The following is a 23772-nucleotide window of genomic DNA, read 5'->3' on the forward strand; positions in this document are numbered from 1 at the left end:
TCACTGTGCATCATAGCAAACAGTCAGATGGTTGGACAGTCACTTAGGCTTTTATATATATAGATTTTCATTGATTTCAGAGAGGGAAGGAGAGGGAGAGAGTGATAGAAACATCAATGATGAGAGAGAATCATTGATTGGCTGTCTCCTGCACGCACCCTACTGGGGATCAAGCCCGCAACCTGGGCATGTGCCCCTGAGTGGAACTGAAGGTGGGACCCTGACCCCTCAGTCTGCAAGCTGCTGCTCTACTCACTGAGCAAAACCATCTAGGGCACATTGTATATTTCTTATACATAAGGTTCTGATATGACTTGAGACCTACCTCCTGAAGCTGGTTTATCAAGCTGTAAGTCCTCACGTGTTGAATTCAGAAGTTCATGTCTGCAAGGTAAGAAACAATACTAAATATTCACATGGTAATATTAATCAAAGTAGTAACTACTAGTACTTATTTAATATTCAGTCATTAAGACCAGTTTCTAAAGAAAAAGACAATCTGGACTCCCGAGTAAAATTAAATTCTAATTTCTTGAGATTTCTCAGAGTAATAAAACTCAATGGTAATTACACATTATTTAATAAGATGCTTCATAGAGCCTGCGTCCTGACAGAAAAAGAGTTAACTTTGCAAGCCAAAGGTATTTTATAAAAGCATAACACCAAAGAAAGCAAACTACAAACATTTTAAATGAGCACCTTTAATTTTACATTTCATTCAAGACTACCTTACTTCAACATATCTATAAATTAATGTTAAAAATCCTAAATATATTTCAATACTAACATTTGTAGGACAATATACTTGCTTTTAAAGTTTTCCCTAATACACAAATGGCCCATAAAACATAATCTCAAGATCACATAATTTTCACAATCTAACTTCCATATCACTCTATTTTATTGTAATGGCCTAAAGTAATTGGGAGTGTGGGGGGGGGGGGGGGGAGGAAGGAGGAGGGAGGAGGGAGGAGGAGGCAGCAAAGATAAGCATAACCATGTCTCTATTAACAATAATTCCAGAAATGATAGAATCTAATACAGGATTAGGTCAATGATATACAAAATATTTGATCAATAGTGAGCTGTGAAATAAAACATTGCTAAACTCTATAGAATTACCCTTCTAAATAAACAAATTAGTTTTGCTTATCAAGACTAACCACATTTTCCTTTGGGGAAAGGCTTTACAAAGTCCCTTCCAAATGTGGAAGATGGTTTCCCATAAATGAGTATATTGAAAGGCCTTGAAACAGGATGTGCAAAGCATAAAGGAACTTGTGATAAGCTTGCATGAACATTTAAACATCCAAACAGGGTTTTATATGCTTTAATATTAGCAAACATAAGCAAAACCTGTTAAAATAAGTTATACATTTATTTTGTTATTAAAAATAAACTTCAAATAAGTTAAAAAACAATTTAATAAAATGACAATACAAAAGAGTTCTTAAAACAATAAACTTATTAATACATCAATATGTAGGGGGGAGGTTGATTCTTGTTTATGGCTCTTGGCTATTGTCAGGATTTTAGAACAAGCCATTTTGTTTACCATTCGATTTCATAAGAGACTGTTAAATCTTTTTTAAAAAATATATTTTTATGGATTTCAGAGAGGAATGGAAAGGAAGAGATAGACAGAAACATCAATGATGAAAGGGAATCACTGACTGGCTGCCTCCTGCACATTGGACTGAGCCTGTAACTCAGGCATGTGCCCTTGACCAGAATCGAACCTGAGACCCTTCCGTCTGCAAGCTGACACTCTATCCGCTAAGCCAAACTGGCTAGGGCGAGACTACTAAATCTTTAAATCACAATATATTGGGGGGAAATAAACTGTTAGCAACAAGTTCCACCTCGTGGATGACCTGGTTTTACTCCCTAGAACCAAATAATTTTTTCCCTATCCTTAGAGCACTGAAATTCTATGAGGTGACTCATTTTTGATACCTCTTTCCGTTTTAAGTCAGATGTTACTAGATGAGGACTACCAACCCTCTAGCCCTGTCATTGAAAATTTTTGTTTAACAATTACATTTTATCATTTCCAAACTATTCTCCAATTGTTCTCCTTTACAAATATATCTAGTACTTGTTTCATGGGTATAATAGGAAATTTCCATTGCAAAAATATGTTGATAAATGCCCTCTTAGTTTTTAAACTTTTATTGTACTCTTCATAGAATATAAGAGAGTAGAAAATACAAAAATGGGCGATGTGGCTGCCATTTTTAAATGGAAGCATTTACACTTCCAATTCAATAGCTGCACTAATTTTTTTCAATTCTCACCTGAGGATATTTATTGATTTGAGAGAGAGAGAGAGAGAGAGAGAGAGAGAGAGAGCTAAAAAAACAAGACATCAATACTTTGTTACTACTTTCTTTAGAATACTTAGCAGAAAACTAGAAAAGAAAATTATATTTGTATGCAATCATATATGAGCAGGCGTTTATGTTCTAAAAGCCAACTCTGACATGACTGACACAGACACACTGACAAGTGGAAAATAAAATAATATATATAATAATTAAAACTTAATTTAAATATAGCCTAGTGGTTAATAGTTGTCAAAAATATTTAAAAATGCACTAATCATGAACAAAGAAGAGTGCAAGAGTCTTACTTCTTAATCACAAAACGAATTCTTTCCTTTGCAAGTAATATCCTTTCAAGGCGAGGAATTCCATAAGTAGATGGCCTTCTAAAAGGAATTCCTTCTGGAAGTCCTTCTACATAAAGGTCTTCAACATGTGACTGGAAAAGAGGGTATGGGATCGTCACAGGACCTTTGGCTTTTATAGCTTGAGCTTTAAGGTTGAAAAGAGAAAGAGAAAAATCATTAAATGACAAGGATTAAGCACAAAATAGTTGAATATGTATTGCTCTGTAACTTATATAATTAATATTTACTTTTGTTTATTATAATTGAATCAATAAAACAGTACAAAAGAATTAAAAAGAAAAGAACACCAAAGATGCCAATGGTCTATTTAACCAAATCTGCAATGAACTAACATATATTTTGAAGTAATGTAGACCTAGCTAGACTTTCTCTTGAAATCTGAACATAAATGAACCCAGAAAAACAAATCAGTTGATAACAGCTAACACATACAATATGTAATGAGAGCAGTATTTTTAAACATTTAAAACATTAGTGTAAAAGGATTTTCTTTTAAAAAACTGAAGCAGAAGATTTACCTAAAAATTCTGCTAGATTTATTTATCCAAGAAGAAAATAATGCAACAGCTGCAAAAAAGTGGAAAGCATGGGGAGTGTTAAGAATTAAATATACTCAATATTGTAATATCTTTATATGGTGATAGTTATTAGACTTATGATGATGATCACTTTGAAAGATATAAATGTCAAATCATTATGTTGTACACCTGAAACTAATAATGATGTATGTCAACTATACTTTAAGAAAAGAATAAACTATAATGAGTAGACATTGATTTTATTAAACAAACTCTGAAGGGTCAGTTTTTCTGAACAACAGGAGACATTTAAATATAACTAAGTATTAAATATTTTTATTTATTATAGTGAAACTAAGATTAAGACAATGCCTTCCTCTCACCCAACTCCCCATTTGAAATGACAAGGATTAAACACAAAATCCTTTTGAGAGGTGAAATGACATGACACTAGGATACCGGAGTTTTAAAATATTCTTACATCAAAAAGAGATGGGACAGAAAAGAACAAGAAAGAAAATACTGTAAAATGTTAAAGGTTGTTGATTTTGAGTAATGGATACTTAGAGGGTCTTTGATTCTTTACTTTCGTTTCTGTTTGGAAATTTTCATGATAAAAAGGTATTAAGAATATCAATTATGTTCATCTATAACAGGCACATTTACACTTAGTACTGAAATTTTCACAGGTAAGCCTTTTGTCACTAACTAAAGCAATGCCACATTTTCTATGACTACAGACACATATCAGACACATTCCATTATTCTTTCCAAACTTCTATATTATTTTAATACAGCAGTTACCTAAAATGCTAAGTATGCTAAAAGAACAGCAGAGGTGCTAATGACACTGCCAACAAAGTCCCAAAGCTAAAGTGACGCCTATGGATTCCCTTCAACCTCTCCTCCCTCAGGAGTTCCCATCCGAACAGCCCCACTTTATTTTGCTGGTACTTTATGTAAAAGTCTATTTGCTAAACATTAATATTTGTACTATAGTTTCGAGTATACCATATTACCCATTAACAATGAGATAGATTTAACATCCTTTGCTGATATACATCTAAAAATCATGTCACATATAACAATGAAAATAGCTTCCCCTAAGGCAGTGGTTCTCAACCTTCCTAATGCTGCGAGCCTTTAATACGGTTCCTCATGTTGTGGTGACCCCCAACCATAAAATTATTTTCGTTGCTACTTCATAACTGGAATTTTGCTACTGTTATGAATCGTAATGTAAATATCTGATATGCTGTATGTGTTTTCCGATGGTCGCGACCCGCAGGTTGAGAACCGCTGCCCTAAGGCAATCCCCATGTTGTGGTGCTGCCGGTGTAGAATATGTTATCCGTTGTTGCTTTCCAGTGGACCAATTAAAATCACTGGCAAAGGCTCTGACTATTGAAAATGGGATAACTACTAAAAAAAACTTCTAAAAATGACTTAAAATATTAAGGAAAAGCTATTTAATTTATTATTAAATTTACTCTAAATCTTCATTGATGGTTAAGTAATCATCTGTGATAGAGAGAAATGTTCACTTTAAGTTTATTAAAGTACATAATGCCATTGTGACTTATCATTTAAAAACTTAGAAAAATTCAGTGATACAGGAGAGCACCACAGAAATGAGATTGTCAAGTTAAAATTCAGAACATTATACAATTTCACAACTGACTGCAAAGAATCCTCCAAATGACAACAACAAAAAACCCCCAGCAAAACATGATCTTTTAAAATACTAGTAATTGTTGCACCCAGCCGGTGTTGCTCAGTGGTTGAATATCAACCTATGAACCAGGTCACAGTTCGATTCCTGGTCAGGGCACATGCCTGGGTTGCGGGCTTGATCCCCAGTTGGGGTGTGGAGGAGGCAGTCAATCAATGATTCTCTCTCATCATGGGTGTTTCTCCCTCTCCCTCTCCCTTCCTCTCTGAAAAAAATAAAAATATATTTTAAAAAACAAAATAAAATAAAATAATCGTTAAGATAGAATATTATTTAAGAAAACAATCTTCCATTAAATCTCCAAGAACCAGGACTTCGCAACAAATACAGTGGGGCCTTGACTTACGAGTGTCCCGACTAATGAGTTTTTCAGGATACGAGCTGTCTCTCGGCCAATTTTTTGCTTTGAGGTGTGAGCTAAAATTTGGGTTACGAGCCAGCTTCAGATACCCCACCGCTAGTTGGCACAGCGAATGTCACAGTGAATGCCACAACATCAGCCCAGCATCACGTGTCTCACTCGTTCACTTTAAGATTTGACATACGAGTAATTTGAGTTACGAGCTCCGTCACGGAACGAATTAAACTCGTAAGTCAAGGCCCCACTGTACAGGGTAAGGAAAAAGTAGGTATACAGTTATTCGTATAGAAAATAATACTTAATAAATAATACAAGAATAAACTGTTTCACATACTCACAAATGTAAGTCTACTTTTGCCCTACCCTGTATATAAATAACCCCCCAAATATACATGCTGAAAGTTTAAACAAAGATTCAAATATTTGGACAGATACTATCCAACGATCTTTCCAGGGACAGATATACAAGTAAGGCACAATTCACTAATAGAGCTGGACTTGCTTACTCACGTTAGAGGAACAGTAACTCCATTGTTAAAAAGCTTATAAACAAAATATTACAAGAATTTTTGAGTTTAGACTTACCATATTTTCTTTCAAACAATTCTTCAACTTGTTTACGTAGATCAGTAATTCGAGCATTCCATTTCTCTGAAAATTGAAAGTTAAATCTCAATAATAAATCCCTGTTTGGGGGCACTAATAAGTTCTTAAGATAACCCAACATCTAATGACGTTTTCTACATAATATGTCCTAATTTTTAATAATCCATCTTCATCTATATAATTTAACTGCTTTCCTAAGAACTTCTCCAATCTGGTAGTTCTTAGAATTGGTTCAATAGGAGATTATAGGGAAGGTTTTAAAGTTTATTTTCAAAACATTTCATACCAAGTACATCTTTTTAGCCTAATGTTTCTGAAAAGTAGGAGAGCAGAAAAGACCAATATAATACAATATTACAAAATGGAGGCCAAAAAAGGGGAGGTCTCCAAGGCCATTCAGGAAACTCTAAGTTGTATGGAAATGAGACTTTATGACAAGTTAAAATATTAACATGTTATCTTAAAAATGTACATAAGCTAAATGTTTTATCTATTCAAAATAGAGATCACAGCACAATTCACCACTAATATTTTATTTAGTCCCTTCAAAAGGCTACATACATCATCCATTGGAGTTTGGTTATATTAGCTGCTGGCAGTTACACAGAACAAGATATTAAAATATATCTTAAAGAAGGTTTTAAAGCTACGAAAAATAATTGAATTACTAACTCATTAATACTGATTTAAAGTCTACCTATAACATCAGAAGATACAATGTCTCATGCTTTGGTAAACCCAAACTATGTTTAAACAATGTAAAGTTACTTCAAACTGCCTGTAGTTTTCCTCAGATTAGATTACAAGACAGTAATACATTTTAAAGCATGCCCCTACAGAATGCCTTTTATCACTAACAGAAAGAGTTCAGAATCAAAGAAAACAGGCCTGTATTTAACCAAGAACTTACCAAAGTTGAACTCCCTCACTTTTCGTTTTCCAGCGTTGGCAGGTTCGGCGGCTGGTGGCTGGGGTGGCTCGTTGCTCTTTGGTCTCTTGGTAGGTGGAGAATAATCATCATCTTGAAAAAGAAAACTGTCATCACTGGAGGAACAGACTAAATAACTGATAGCCACCACCTATTAAATCCTCAACAATGAAAGATATGAGGGGACATGAAATATTTTAGTATTGTCATTTTCATTATATTTTTCCCAGTTACATTTGAAGTTTTCCTACTCTTCTGAGATGTGCTCAAGTGAATATATCGCATTTTCCCTGTTGTCTTCATTTTTTTACTTTGCTTCATTTGAACTGTCATTATGAAATTCCCCTTTTCCTCTCATAACTGCTCTGAGATAGCTGCTAGAATTATATTCAATTTATCTGTCAAGAAAAAGGATTTTAATGGAGACAGCTAGCTGGGGAGAGAAAATACAGCTTGAGCGGAAAATATTTAAATTTATATATAAAATTCAAGCATACATAAACAAGGGAGGTTGAGTAACTATATATCAAACAACACACAAACAAAATTTATAGAATTAAAGAAATAGGACTACATTATTTGTGAAACAGGTAATATTGATTTGGTCAATACAAAACCTATGTAGAAATGAGCAATCAGATATTTAAGCACAGAATATAGACTTTTCAAGACATTTGTAGTAAGAGTTCACACTAATTTCCTCATGGATATGTCTGTAACTCAACACTGCTATGATACCTTAATATATATAGCTAAAGCTAGAATTAAGGACATTTGGCTCAAATAAGAAGAGTTATCACTGCCATCGTATAGTCTCTGAAAATGACAAGTGGCACACTACTAAGATTTCTGCTTAAACACCATGTATAAATTATTGAAAATATAATTTAAGACATCTGTACTTAAAAATAAATGACAGAGAAGAACATAATTACTGTGTTAGACACTAGCAATAACAAAAAGATACCATTAATATACAAACTACCTTTTTAGATCAGTATAACTTTCATTCTCATTTTATAGGTAAAGAAATAGGCTCAGAATGTTATGTGACTTAACCATGTCACATCATTAGATACTGTACCTGAGATTAGATTATGAGCAAAACTTTTCTTCCTAAACTAACAGGTAAACTATCATACAGATAACATGAAATCCAAAATCAGCCTAATATACAATGTTGCCTGAGAGAGCAATAGATACTAATCAAGGACAAAATCTGACTAATGCCTGAAATACTTGTATCTCATTGCTATCATTGCATCAGAGTAACCGACATTGTTGCCCTGGAACCCTGATTTGGGGTTCTTCCTACAATGCCAACAGATATTCTGGAAACCTGTAATTATTTACTGACTATTCTAACCAACAGAAGAAAAAGGTACCAAAGTCACCAATAACAGCTAAGGTGTTATTATGACTCATCTATGTGCTAAGAAAGACAAAGATGCTAATTTCAGGAAAACATCATATAGACAACTTATGACACTATAAAAATGTTCATGTGTTGCCCAGCCGGCGTGGCTCAGTGGTTGAGTGCCAACCTATGAACCAAGAGCTCACAGTTTGATTCCTGGTCAGGGCACATGCCTGGGTTGTGGGCTTGATCCCCAGTAGGGGACATGTAGGAGGCAGCCAATCAATGATTCTCTCACATCACTGATGTTTCTATCTCTTCCTCCCCCTTCCTCTCTGAAATCAATAAAAATATTTTAAAAAATTGTTTGTTATTTGAATACCACTGTAGAAATGCATGTTCAAATTTAGAAGAAAAAACCCATCTATGGTAGAAAACTATTTAAAAAGGACAAACTGTCCTAGCTGGTTTGGCTCAGTGGATAGAGTGTCAGACTGTGGACTGAAGGGTCCCAGGTTCGATTCCGGTCAGGGGCACATGCCCAGATTGCGGGCTTGATCCCTAGTTGGGGGCATGTAGGAGGCAGCCAGTCAATGATTTTTTTCTCATCATTGATGTTTCTATCTCTCTCTCTCCCTTCTTCCTTCCTCTCTGAAATCAATAAAAACCTGTTTTGTTTTTTTTTAAAAATGACAAATAGTAAAATAAAACTTTTTTTCTGTCACCTGGGCTTATAATTATTAAATAACTACAAGAATTAAAAGTGGTCAAAAGATCTATAATAGATTATTAAGTAATTAGATTCAAACCCTAAATAGAAACATTTGAGAAAACATTAGATATCTTTAAACATTTGGCCTTCGCCTGGCTGGCGTGGCTCAGTGGTTGAGCGTCAGCCTAAGAACCAGAGGTCACGGTTCAATTCCAGGTCAGGGTACATGCCCAGGTTGTGGGCCTGATCCCAGTGTGGGGCATGCAGGAGGCAGCCGATCAATGATCGTCTCTCATTATTGATGTTTCTATCTTTCTTTACCTCCCTCTCCCTTCCTCTCTGAAATCAATAAAAATATTTATAAATAAACAAGCAAATAAATAAAACATTTGGCCTTCAATTCTGAAAACATGATGAGAAAAATAAACACTTTTCCACTGTCCAGATTTTTAGAGGCTTAAGAGTATTTATATGCTAGTTTCCAAAGATAAAATAAAATATACATTTCACCTACGAATATTATCAAAGTATTTTAAACATTCAATATTAATATTTCTGCCTAAACATTAAGCAATGGTATTTAAAACAAAAGTATTTTCCCTATAGGATAATGTCATCTAAAATATCTATAGATCATCACTTAAACAGGTTGTTAATTGAATTACATAAAATGAAAGCTGAAAGCGTATAAAATAAAAATATAGCTGTAGGATGGTAATGAAGAATTGCAGTTATTAATCTCAATTATAATCTAAACTGTTCAAAATTGAGGCCAAGATGAAAGGCCAAGAGTGCTTTTCTTAGTGTCAATACCTCACTTCTTCAGTCTATTTTACAAGAGAAAGAATTTAAAAGTATAAATATATTTACAAAAGTAACCTCAGTGATCATAAACAGGAAAAAGGCAAACCTGGGAGAGTATTTAACAAGAGAACATAAGATTTACAATCTTTAATCAGTATTATAAAATATGAAAAAGTGATAAGTAATGAAGTTCAATCTACTAAATGGGAACAAATACAAAGAGATGAATCTAATTATTCGTGCTGATAAAATATCACACCACACATCATATGAAACATGGAATAAAGTCATAATAGCAATGAACTTAGCCACACCTTCCATTTTTTTCTCCACTTTCTGCTAAAAAACAACTATAATTGGTGTTGAGAAAGGAGAAAATATGTTTATTGACCTCAAAATCAAAATTATTTCTCTGTATCAGAGAATATCAAATAAAGCTCCAAGAGTTACTTCTAATAATTGGGTCCAGCAATAGTACTGTTTTCTAAATAAGTGGAGTTTTAACATTATGAACCAGTTTTGTGTAAAAAGACATTATTTCAGGATGCTTCAAAATTTAGCCCAAACTATTTATAGCATCAAAATTAAAAGCTTATAAAACAAGTTTCAAAATACTTAAATATGCAAAAGCTGTTATTCAAGACTATATAACAGTTATTCTACCAGTACTAACACAAGTGACTCCACACCTCAAAAAATGGCAGCAACAATTCCTAATTCAACATTTGTATTTAGAAATAAATCTTTTTTTCTTAGCATCGTATTTACAAATACACTTATCAAAACAGACTTCGGAGCTAAAATTTATTACTGCAATCTTATTGGTGAGTGCATTAATAGAATATAAAACATTTTCTGATACTCTAGTTTTCAATATAATCAAATTGGTAATGTTTTATCAGATAATCTGACACTTATTCCAAGTAAACAAAAAAAATAAATTAAAATCAACCAGACTATGTATTTCCTTTAAATTACTCAAAGCTATTAGTTTCCCTACACATTTCAAATTAATCCAGGTCATAACTCCTCTAAACACAAAATCTTCAGATGGGCCCGTGAGGCTTGGCTGGTTGAGTGTCATCCCATACACTGAGAAGTCACCGGTTTGGGTTGATTCTTGGTCAGGGCACATGCCCGGGTTGTGGGCTTGAGCCCCAGTAGGAGGTGTGCAGGAGGCACCAGATAGATGTTTCTCTCTCTCTCCCCCAATCTCCCTCCTTTTTCTTTAAGTTCAATAAAAAATATATTTTTAAAAAACTTTCAAATGCTAACCTACTCCACTATAGATTCTATGAACTGTCCAGTTACATGTATAAGATACGCACAATAATTAAACAATGACAAACAGCAAAGCTTATTGGCTCTAGCTTTAGAACATACCCAGAATTCAACTCCGTGTGTCCACTGCCACCGGCCCCCTCTAAAGCACCATGTGATCTGCCCCAGACAATTGGAATAGCCCTGCAAGCTGGATTTCCTGCTGCCATTATGCTCTCCCCTCAGACTTCTGCAAGATAGCAGCCTTGCTTCTCCAAGGTAAAGGACAGAACCTGTCGCTCCTTTGTTTAAAACTCTGCAGTGGTCCTTGCCTACCTTGCTCACTCCTAAATCTCTGCCACCTAGTACCTCCCAAGTACATACAAATTGCTGGCTATTTGCAGAATGATTAACTGAACACTTGATCTCTAGCTGGTTTGGCTCAGTGGATAGGGTGGCGGCCTGCGAACTGAAGCGTCCCAAGTTCGATTCAGGTCAAGGGCACATGCCCAGGTTGCAGGCTCAATTCCCAGTAGGGGGAGTGCAGAAGGCAGCCAATCAATGATTCTCTCTCATCATTGATGTTTCTATCTCTCTCTCCCTCTCCCTTCCTCTCTGAAATCAATAAAAATATTTTAAAAAAATAAATAAATGAACATTTGAATAGTATAATTTTTATTTATATGCAAGAGCCAAATATTTACCAAGGTCTTAACATGAATTTCACACAAGGATACCACCAGAAGATGACAGGTAAACAACCACTAAAACTCTAAAACAGAAATTATCTAAATGGCAGCCCATATACCATATATGGTAATGTGAACCAATTATATGCAATATTTTGTTGAAATATTTATGTATATTTTTCAATGTATATAAAAAGGAAGTACAATTTAAAATGTCAAAGACAGTTTCACTTTGGAAGATGCAAAATTAATTTATAAATGAATCCATTTAAAATCCATTGAAAGAAAAAACTTTAAGTAATGAATAGGATTAAGGTTTGGCCACAGCAGAATGAACACATGTGAATGACTCAGGTTTGGGAAATAATGCCCTAAGACCGTGGTTGGCAAACTGCGGTTCGCGAGCCACATGCGGCTCTTTGGCCCCTTGAGTGTGGCTCTTCCACAAAATACTGCGTGCAGGTGTGCGTACAGTGCGATTGAAACTTCGTGGCCCATGCGCAGAAGTCGGTTTTCGGCCTGGGTGAGTCTATTTTGAAGAAGTACTGTTGATATTTGGCTCTGTTGACTAATGAGTTTGCTGACCACTGCCCTAAGAGAACTGCATGATTCAAAAACCTCTTTGAGAGCAACAGACTTCCCATTACTAGCTTGCCCAAAATAGCTGGACCTCAAACAAGTGTGAGGTAAGGTTTTCTCTGCATGCATCAAAGATTTGACAGCAACTTGAATTTACTCTAATATATAGTCATGATGTTTATGAAATGAAGGCTTGCACAGTGGTATTATTCCAAGGGCTCTTTCTCAAACCTAAGTTGCACAATTTATAAATGTGTACCACTAATTTAAGTACAAGTGGACCACCACTACAAATGGAAGAGCACACCACTGGCAATGGGTAAGGAATATTATCCTGCAGAGATAATGCTCCTGCTCAATGCCATAACTCCACATAATCCTATATAATAAAGAGGTAATATGCAAATTAACCCTCACATCATAACACTGTCACAAGATGGCAGCAGGCCCAGCAGGGGCGGGGCCGGCAGCCGCTCTGCGCAACTTCTGTGGGGGTTTCCAAGGCCCTGCGGGGGCAGGGCCCGGCGGCCACTCCACGAGGCCTGGAGGCAGGGCATCAGGGCGGCACTCCAGGACTCGGGGCGGTCCCATGGCACGCGGGGGGTGGGGGGTGGGTGTCCCGGGTCTCATGCAGTTTCGCATGATAGGTCACTAGTTTCAAATATAGATATCAGAGTTCAAGTACTGTGAAAAATCTGACAAACTTACGTGATGATCAAGTTCTTTTTTTACCTTTCCTACAAACTATTTGCAAAATGCAGAAAGATACAACAGGAGAAAATAAAAGTCATCCATGGGCATGCAGGATTATCTTCATTCAAACCTAAGTTGCACAATTTATAAATGTGTACCACTAATTTAAGTACAAGTGGACCACCACTACAAATGGAAGAGCACACCACTGGCAATGGGTAAGGAATATTATCCTGCAGAGATAATGCTCCTGCTCAATGCCATAACTCCACATAATCCTATATAATAAAGAGGTAATATGCAAATTGACCCTCACATCATAACACTGTCACAAGATGGCAGCGGGCCCAGCAGGGGCGGGGCCGGCAGCCGCTCTGCGCAACTTCTGTGGGGGTTTCCAAGTATTCCAAGAATTTCCAAGAATTTCCAAAAATTCTTCCAGTATTTTTCTGAACAAAACTGACATCATTCTATATATACACTTTTTGTTTTAAACTTGCCTTATTCATGAAGGGCAGGAACTTTTCCTCCAATTAAACAAATGACAATAGGGGTCTTTTTCTGGATCACATATATTTTTTTAAAACCACACTTTCAGTGCCTGTATATTTTTTTCTATTATAAGGATACTAGAGGCCCGATGCACGAAATTCATGCAAGAGTAGGCCTTCCTTCCCCCAGCTGCTGGCACCGTCTTCCCTGGGACCCAGGCTTCCCTTGCAGCCCCGCCTTCGTCCAGAACATCTGGTCTAATTAGCATATTATGCTTTTATTTTTATAGATACTAAAAGTTAGTTCTCTATTTTTATCAAATAGATGTCCAAGTTCTCATTTGACCTTCCTTGTTAATATCAGACTTAACTTTATCCTCCTTAATGTATGGATAAAAAACAATTAGCAATTTAATTGAGGCTCATTATAGTTTGTTCACAAACATACATGCCATAAAAAATGCTACTCTGTAAAGTAATTACTTATACAGGCCTGTATTTCACTGCTCTTCTGAACATATAGCCACCTATATAGCAAAATTATATTACTTGTTGACAAATTTGGATAATAAAGCTTTTTATAGTATGTTTTAGTTTAAAAAATAAGACATCACTCCCTCCAAAGTCCTAAAATTGAAAGTACAGACACATTTCAGGTTTGTGAGCCATTTATTTTATCATTAACATCTCTTTAAAGGTCTTATACTATGAAAGTATGTATTTACTTTCTAAACAAGTTTAATACAGTCTTTATCTCCTCTAGGATTTGATAAAAATAACCTGGTTATTTTCTAATTAAAGTTTTGTCCTAATAAATTTAAATAATAATCTATATTTTTTCTATCTGTATAGAAGGAACAAAGTTCTCAGTATTTATAATATTTATAACTTCTTAAGATTTTCTTCTTTGATAGTTAATGAGGTTTATAACTAAAAACACACACAATTAAATACAATCATTTAATGCTAAACTAGAAACAATTCAAAATTGTTTTTAGATTAGTAAAATTATATTAATGATAAAAAGAAATATATATTTATTATTTTGAGACATGAAAGATGAGAAAAATTCTCATGTTATGTGAAAGCTACCAATCAACTTATATTTTAGAAGCAATGAAGACACACATTTTGAATAGTTAGCTGTAAGTAGCCACACACCATAACCAAGTGACACCAGGAGAAGACAGGTTGTTAAAGGGAGAAATAAAACCAAGGAAGGTTATGGAGCATTAAAAAAAAAAAAAGATGAAGTGCCAAGATGTATTATGGAAAAAAGCCAAACCTATGAGAAATGTGATATATGTGTATTTTAAATGTTCATTACAATGTTGCACATCATTTTTATAAAACCATATGTATGTATATACACACTCATATACATGTGTATACATACATCAAGTTATTTTTAGATTAATACACAATGAAAAATGAGAACAGGGGCTTTAGAGCAGGGCAGGTGTAAATATAACTTAGTACAGTTTAATTTGTTGTATTGTTTCAATATTTTTCCTTAAGAAAAACTTATTTTGAGGGGAAAAATTTATAGAGTAGTACGAGACAATTTAAAAGGAAAAAAATCAATATGCACTTAATAATTATGAAATGATACTGTTAATAAGTCTATTAGCTGAATTTTTAAATAGCTCAGGACAAACTGGCACATCTGCATTCATGCATTATGAAGAAGAAAAAACTAGTTTTAAAGCAACCTGAGCTAAAGAGATTAGTTTAGACTATATTATAGCTACTGATTCAAAAACAGTTTTTAAGAGCAGGTTACATGTTAGCCTCTAATAGTATTTTAAGGGGAAAACTTGCTTTAAAAACTGACTGAACTATCAACACTCTCTTCCTCTACTTTACTCAAGTAAATATCAGTGTTACTGATATTAGATCTGGCTATCACAGCCTGATAACAGATTATAGAATGTGGTTTCATGTGCATCTAGTCTGGTCATAGTTTTGGTTTTTTATTCTCAATTCCCAATGTTAGGAAGTATAGTCTGGTCCACCGCTCATTTTCATGGTTTACTTTTCTTGTCTAAAACTCCCAAAGCACTGGGTGCACTGTTGAGAAGTGGGCTGCTTTGGTCACACATACACATATATACTTCAATTTTTATCACAAGTTTCCTTTAAGAATGAATGAAATGCGTACTTAGAAATGTGAATGAGACAAGTGTTTTTATGACCAGAAATAAACTTTTGGAATCAAGGCTTTTCAATAACTAACCTTCAATAGTCACCTCAACTTCAGGGTCCTCACTTGTTTCTGAAGGGACATGTTGAGTAGAATCTTGAAAAAAATAAAATTCTAAAATGACATTCATTATAAAGCACTTTCTGTATGTTCCAACATTTTATTGATCTGATACTCAAAAGCAGCCTACTATAAAATTTTACTGGCATTTTAATTCATCTCATATTTATTAAGATATATGATCCTTTCAATTAAAATAGGGATAAAAAATAGAAAAATTCTGGAAAACTATTACATAATACCAAGTTAACTGCATTAATGGACTAAAAAAAAACTTGCATTTTTAGGAGTAAGGTTATAATGAAGTCACAGTTATTTTCCTGCTGTAACTAGAAAATGCTAGAACAAAAATTAAGACTTAAAAAAAACCCTATTTCTCCTCTCCTTTCAGAAATCTGAGTGCTTTATATTTTTAAATAAAACCACAATTTTTTGTAGTGCGGCCCTTCAGACCAAGAAAATGACTATAAAAATGCATATAGGACTATATCCCCTAATTTTATATGCAAGATACTTTCTAAAATAAAATATTTTATTAATATTTGTTGTTACTGCACAAAACAAATATATGTACATCAGAATGTTAGTGCTAGAAGCTAGAAAGTATTTTTATGAACTCTCTTTGATTTTGCAAAGGTTGAGAGATTAATTGATTTGCCAAAGATTATGTTTATTGGTTAGTAAAAGAATAAAGACCAGAACCCAGGTTTGATTTAACTCTATTAACATTGCAATACAATAAAAATCTCCTCAAAAATACAGTATTTGAAAAGCCTAGTATCTAATGACAGAATTGTAAATTGTGAAGTAATTCATACTGCCTGATGAACCCTGTCCCATGTATCTTATATACAGGTATTTCATGGTAAATACTACCTATTCAAAATAGAAGATTTTGTTACAGAGAAACACATTAATTACCTTCACACAGTAAAACATAAAAAAAAAAATTCATGTACATTATCTTCTATAAATAGATCTTTTAAAAAAACCCACTAAAGTATTGTTTAAAATGAGCATCTTAATATTTCTGCAAGAAATGTATTCCATTTAGAAACCCTAATTCTAAAATTGAATTTAGAAAGATTAGCTAACATTTGAGAGACCTTAAGAACTCCCTCCACTCAGACAGGGTAAAATATCAGAGTAATAATTTTTAAAAGTTAAATGAAAAAGCAAATATACGGAATAAAAAGTTACAAAATAGACTCAATTTTTATCCAGAAAATAAAGTACAATACAACTAGTTTATGAGAGAAATAACAATTCTAAAATAAGACTCAGTTACATTACCAGTCATTTTCCTTGGGAACAACCTACAAAAACTTTTTTGAAACTATATAAACCACTTAGAAATAGGAAGCCATTTTACATGCTAACAGTTTAACTCAAGAGTCCAGTAACTTAAAAATCTGTACCATAGTCAAATATTCATTCAATCCTAAGAGCAAAGGAGGGTGGCTAGTAAATAGAAAAAGTAGTTCATGGGGTAGTTGTGGGTGTAAAAATAAGCAGAGGAAATCTTTCTCTTATTAATCTTATATAGAGTACATTACTCTACTCTAAAAAATGGCACCATTAGCCCTGGCCAATGTTGCTCAGTTGGTAGAGCATCATCCCATGCACTGATAAGTCAATTCCCGGTTAGGGCACAAGCCTGGGTTGCAGGCTTGAGGTCCAATAGGGCGCGTGAAGGAGGTAGCTGATCAATGTCTCTCCATCTCATGAATGTTTCTTTCTCTCCCTTTCCCTTTCTCTATCTTTAAAATCAATAAAAACATATTTGTTTTAGTGGAATCATTAAGTATGTTTAAAAAGGAAATATGAACCGAGCCAGTAATAATTGTAATTCTAAAATACTAAAACCTTTCCTTCTTTAAAAAATGTTAATATGGCACAAGATGACCAGAAAAAAAAAAAGGTCAGCATTTTGCATCAGGAAGTTTTACTTACCTAAGTTTTCATCTCATATGCTTTATTATTCATACAATAAAAGTGGTATATTACATCTTAGGACTAAGAAATAAAACCTGTTGGCTAAGAAAGCATATCAAAATAATCATCTTTTTTTTCCCCCCAAATAAGGTGTTTTAAGGATAGTATCTCTAGCTCTAGGTGGTTTGGCTCAATGGATAGAGCAGTCGGCCTGTGGAATGAAGGGTCCCAGGTTCGTCCCGTCAAGGGCACATGCCTGGGTTGCAAGCTTGATCCCCAGCAGGGGGCGTGCAGGAGGCAGGCGATCAATGATTCTCATCATTGATGTTTCTATCTCTCCCTCTCCCTTCCTGTCTGAAATTATTAAGAATATATTTTTTAAAAAGACAGTATCTCTATAATATAGAACAAACATAAGATAAATACAGCAAAATAAAAATCCCTTTATTTCTAACCTTCTGCTGGTACTTCCACTTCTGTTCCTTCATTGCCCTCTGAAGAATGATGGCTTCCTAAAATGAAAATAAACCACATATAATAAAGCAATAAAAACTGACATAGAAAGAAGAGAAACTAGGTAACAGTGCAAAAAAATTAAAACATATAACACAATATATACAAACTAATTCCTTAACTCCTGAGTAGTTATTTCAAACAATGCAATCTAATTCAGATAACATTTAACACTTCACTTGAAAACTCAAAGAAATTATTTTAAAATGTAAAACATATAGTGTCAACCTAAGTAGGTTTGGGGATTTATAGTTAGTTACTATAACTACACAATATAATTACTAATAGATGTTAGAATTTGAGAAATAGAACAATTATGTTTCAAAGTACCATGCTCATCCGCCAATGACACACACACACACACAGAAACACATAAATCAAAGTCTTCCTTTGCTCATAGACTATTCAATATAGATAAACAAGTTCAGGTTTTGCTGTGAAATGTTTCCTACTTTCTATTTTTACTATGGTGGGAGCTATGGAAACTCAATCCTCATTATTTAGTCAAAGTTGTATTTAAAGGACATTTGTAAGTTAAAATTTAAGATACTACCTTTAGTCTCAAAAGCATTTTAATTCAGGTAATATACTCTGCCTGCTTCTAAAAACTGGAACATAAAGCAATGTATCAAGTTAGGCAGTCACAAGGTAAACAGGCTCACCATAATAGAGCAGAAGCTTTACGCACAAATAGGAAAATAGTCCACTAAATTATTAGAGAGCCACTTAGGATTAAGTACCCAAACTGCCCCCAAATACTCATCCTCTGCCCTTGAAATGTCTGAGCTACCAACATGGAAAAGGTTAAAAGTCACTGCCTTTGTGTATAAATATATTACCTATGAGTAAATCCCATGGGGAGAAGGGAAACAAAATTGAATTTTTCATCCACTGATAACTAATTTCAGAAACTATACATACAACTAAACATACAACACTGAGACATAAGTTTTAAATATATTTTATCTTGAGTTTTAAAAAGCATTAATTACAGTTTCAAAAACTCTCACTCAGTGTCTAGTACTTTTGAATTTAAAATGCCATAATTATCTTGGGATTTTTTTCCACTTCATATTATGAAAACTCACCTGAACTCAAAAGACTAGATAAACCTATAAATCTAGAGCCATGAATTATTCTTTAATTAACTTTTCAATATACTTTCTCAACACACAGTCCCTTCCCTCAGTTTTTAAAACGTCAACATTTGGATTTATTCTTTGACTCCAATGTCGAAGAAAACAAAGATATGAGGTCAAAGTAATGAGAGGTAATGAATAAGAAACCAGTACTTAAAAAAGGAAACATTAGGTAAAAAATAAGAACACTTAAGGTGGTTGTTCCACTTTCACAATATTACATGTTAACAATGATCCTTTGTGTCCTTTTGTTCTCTTTAAATCTGAAATAAGCAATTATATTTACATTAAAGAATAAAGCTAAAGAAAGTAAATCTTATGTGCTCAAAGCCAGAATAGATAGAATTAAAAGCCGTCACAAATAGCCTATGATCATCAAGTTAGGGAACACTATACAAAAATTCTCAGAAAGTATTCAATTTATAAACGTAGCGATTTACAAGTGAATTTTTACAATTTTTCAAAAAGCTAAGTATCAACATGACCTTATCGATATTCACATTACTAACTATACAATAAAAACCTTACTTCTGACTATTCTGATATAAGGTATAAATGTGTACTTTACCTTAAATATGAAAGTGTGTCATGTACCCATTTCGAGATTCATTACTAGATTCACAAAAGGGAAAATTGGTTTTGAAAAATTGTTGCTTGTGAAGTTCATTTATATGTTTTTCAAAAAAAAAAAAAAAAGGCCAATACATTTTTTTTCCTTTTCCATTTAGAAAAGTAATAATACAGATATAAATACTAAAATACAGTCTGTTCAATATAAAGAAACATTAAATAAAAACAGTATGTGGAAAAATGAAAGTGAAAAGTTATATATACCTTGCAAAGACTTCGAAAGGGGGAGTTTGTCATCAACATCATCAGTTTCAGAAGGGCCTGCTTTGGAATACAAAGATAGAACTTCAACAGTAATCCCAAAAATGTATTTTGGGTCACTTTAGTAAAGAAATGTGGGTGAAAGATATGGAATAACACAGCCTTTTCATGAAGGGGGGGAAAAAAGGCACAATTAAAAAAAAATGACTGACAAAATGAGTGGTGCCAATTTATGGTCTCAGTGAGTGGGAAAAGTGGGCTCAGGCAAATTCATATCTAGACAGTGAAAAGAAATTTTGAAAATGACTAGACATATGGATTGAATGGGAATGATATGTCTAAAATGGTGAATGTGGCTTTTTAAAACACTAACGGGTACATAACAGCAAACTGCAACTTTTATGTTATACAGATTGTAAGTGCAGGTTTATCTTACAAGGCGTATTTGTTTCTTCCTTGACAAATATTTGTTTAATTTTTTGTCATACTGAAGAAAAGTGCAGAATCAAATTGTTAAACCTTTCTTAGGATCTCTAGAATCATGTAATTAAACTATGAGTACACTTGAATCTCCTTTGAAATTGAAACATGACAAACTAACAGTTAATTCAGAATCTCCCTTTCCTGCAGATTCATAAACACTTTTTAATAACTTAACATGGTTTTCCCCAATATTAACATATAAAATATTTTGGGCTCATTAAGCCTTCACAAAATGCTATAGAAATTAAGGTAACACATAAGCATGTATTATTCAATCATTTTAGTAATGAAACATTTAAAACAGAAAAAAGTGTGTTCAATGATTAACATAAAACATGTTCTTGCATGAATATGAATACAAACCATCTCACTATCTGAATATTATTTGGAAAATATCCTAAGACTCTTAAAAGGTTTGGAATGCATAAGGAATTTCAGAGGCACAAACCCACACATTATTAAGCAAAGAACACATCATAGAGGAACACAATTTAATAGAAATACAAAAATTATTTATATTTGGAATCTCAACTAAGAGCAAGACACTGAATGAAAGAGACCTGAATTCAAATGCCAGATTCACTGCTTCCTAGTCATGGGTTCCTGGGCAAAGATATACAGAAAAAAATTAATTAAATTATAGCTAAGGGTAGTAACTAACTTCTAAATACTGCTTAGTCACTTTTTCAAAAGTTTAGCTATGTCAGTGGTTCTCAACCTTCCTAATGCCGCGACCCTTTAATACAGTTCCTCATGTTGTGGTGACCCCCAACCATAAAATTATTTTCGTTGCTACTTCATAACCGTAATTTTGGTACTGTTATGAATCGTAATGTAAATATCTGGTATGCAGGATATATTTTCATTGTTACAAATTGAACATAATTAAAGCCTAGTGATTAATCACAAAAACAATATGTAATTATATGTGTTTTCCGATGGTCTTAGGTGAACCCTGTGAAAGGGTCGTTTGACCCCCAAAGGAGTCGCGACCCACAGGTTGAGAACCACTGAGCTATGTGCTATTTCCAATATTGATCTGTTCCTAAATTCTTTTTCATGAGGTCCTCTTTAAGTCAAAGTATATTTCTTTTTTTAAAAAATAAATCTTAATTGTTCAGATCATTACAGTTGTTCCCCGTTTTTCCCCCCATAGCTCTCCTCCACCCAGTTCCCACCCCACCCTCTGCCCTTATCCCTCCACTGTCCTCATCCATAGGTGTACACTTTTTGTTGCCGGGTCATACACATGGAAAATGTAGCTATTTCCATCCGCGACGTGTCCCTGTGTGACCGTCGCAGCCTCACAGGGACTGTCTCAGCCTCCCAGGGGCCGTCTCATCCTCACCGGGACTGTCAGCCTCGCAGGGGCTGTCTCAGCCTCGCAGGGGGCGCCGCAATCCACATTGGAGGTGAAGGTGCGAGACAGAAGCTCTCTCGATGTATCTCCTGCTGCTTCCTTGCGTATCAACGATGTTGGAAGTTTCTGAGAGCAGTCTGCAGGTGCTGGACATCATACTTTAACTGGTCAACACGAAGTTTGGTATTCTGTCTTTTGTTGGGCGCCTCCTTGCTAGACAAAATCTCCAGGCGTTCTTGCTGGCTGAATATCTGGTATGCTTGCTTGGATTTCATTTTCTACTAAGTGCACAGACTGCTTGTCTGCAGTCTCCCAGCGTCCCATGTGAGACTGGATCTGGTGGACCTGTTTGTGCGTTTGCTGGTACAGCGGTTCAATGTTGCCAGCCCAGCCAGGACCCATTCCGGCTTCCTCCAAACCTGTTTCTGCTTAAGTGTGTTCCTTATGGGTGCAAGGAGTTGAAATCTGCAGTATGTTGGGTTAAGCTGCAAAAACGCAGGTGGTTCTTTTTGTGCTGCTGGCACAGCTTGGGCGGGGATGTAAATTGAGTAGGGCGGGTTCTCAGGGAGTCACCAGGGCGGAGCAAACAGCAATGGCGTCTCCGCGACTCCGGGTGCCGGAGAGCAGCCCCGCGAGAAAGCCGCCCTTGCTTTCCGACCCGCTGCAAGGCTGTCCCGCCTCTCCCCGTAGGGGTCTGGGACCTCAGAATCCCGCCCCAAACAAGCTCAGTGGATTCGAGATTTTGTAACCCCTTTCGATTGAAAACAACCGCGCATCCAGTTGCAGCCCACCTGGCGCGCGACTCCGTACCTCTGTTCTTGGCGCCTCTGCATATCCTACTCAGTCTCAATGCTCTTCTTTCTTTCCTTCCAGTTGTAGAACTTCCACTGGGGCAGCTTTCCCATGGTTCTGAATGATAGCTGTTTTGTCTTATAGTTGGTATTTTCAATGTTGTTGTGGGAGGCAGCACACACAGGTCTGTACCTTACGCTGCCATCTTGGTTCTTCCCAAAGTATATTTCTTAGGATTTCCATTATACGGAATTTCTATTTTAAATAACCTGTTTATTACTGAGTTCTAAATTACATTATGTTCAGGGAATTTTTAAAGGCTATCTGTGAGCAAGTATAAAGTCAATTTTTGTGAAAGATCCATGCTTTGTAAATAAACACTTATTTGCTAGAGTTCTAGATATACATCAATTAGCTCATGTTTTTAAATTGTACAGTTCAAATATTCTATTTATCATTTATAAGTAAATGACTAGAGATCTGTAAATATATCCTAATTCTGTCAATTCTTTATTTCTATTTTTATTATGATGCTACCATTTTAGGTATATAAAATTAATGATGACTTTATCAACTTAGTGACTTATCCTATCTAGAGGCCCGGTGCACGAAATCCCTGCATGGGTAGGGTCCCTAGGACTGGCCGACCATCAGGGCCGATCTGTGGGGTGACTGGTGTGGTGATGGGGTGGGGAGGGGTAGAGGAGGGCGCCGCTGGCACCCACCTTGGCTGGCTTGGCACTGCCTGCTTGCTGGCCCCGCCCCCCGACTCCCACCGGTCACCTCCCTCTGCAGGGCAACCGGCATGGAGATCAGGGTGCCCCCACTGGCACCCGCCTTGGCTGGCCTGGGGCCTGAGGCTGGGGGCAGCTCCTGCGCTGAGGGTCTGCTCTCTGGTGATCAGTGTGCATCTGGTTCAGCTGGTTGTTCTGCTGTTCAGTCAATTATTATGTAGAATAAAAGCCTAATATGCAAATTGTCCCCTCGAAGGGGAGTTCAACCTGGGGATGGGGTTGGCCAACCAACAGCTAGTG

The 23772-nt window shown here is 35.3% G+C and overlaps 1 protein-coding gene across 8 annotated transcripts in view; it reads right to left on the minus strand.

Moving 5' to 3' along the window:
* Positions 1-23772, minus strand: part of GTF2I (general transcription factor IIi) — a 128226-nt gene that overhangs the window by 31847 nt on the left and 72607 nt on the right. For 2 of the 8 annotated variants that reach the window (XM_059693423.1, XM_059693430.1), the window contains exons 10-16: positions 20107-20166; positions 18076-18132; positions 15659-15721; positions 6820-6930; positions 5889-5954; positions 2633-2816; positions 326-384 (exon numbers count right to left, since the gene is read on the minus strand). In XM_059693423.1, coding sequence (XP_059549406.1) covers positions 326-384; positions 2633-2816; positions 5889-5954; positions 6820-6930; positions 15659-15721; positions 18076-18132; positions 20107-20166 — 600 coding nt within the window. Of the gene's footprint in view, positions 1-325; positions 385-2632; positions 2817-5888; positions 5955-6819; positions 6931-15658; positions 15722-18070; positions 18133-20106; positions 20167-23772 lie in introns of those variants that run through there. The other 6 variants (XM_059693424.1, XM_059693428.1, XM_059693427.1 and 3 more) reach the window with 6 other exon arrangements.

This window comes from Myotis daubentonii, chromosome 4, assembly GCF_963259705.1.
Source record: "Myotis daubentonii chromosome 4, mMyoDau2.1, whole genome shotgun sequence".
Taxonomy (NCBI): domain Eukaryota; kingdom Metazoa; phylum Chordata; class Mammalia; order Chiroptera; family Vespertilionidae; genus Myotis; species Myotis daubentonii.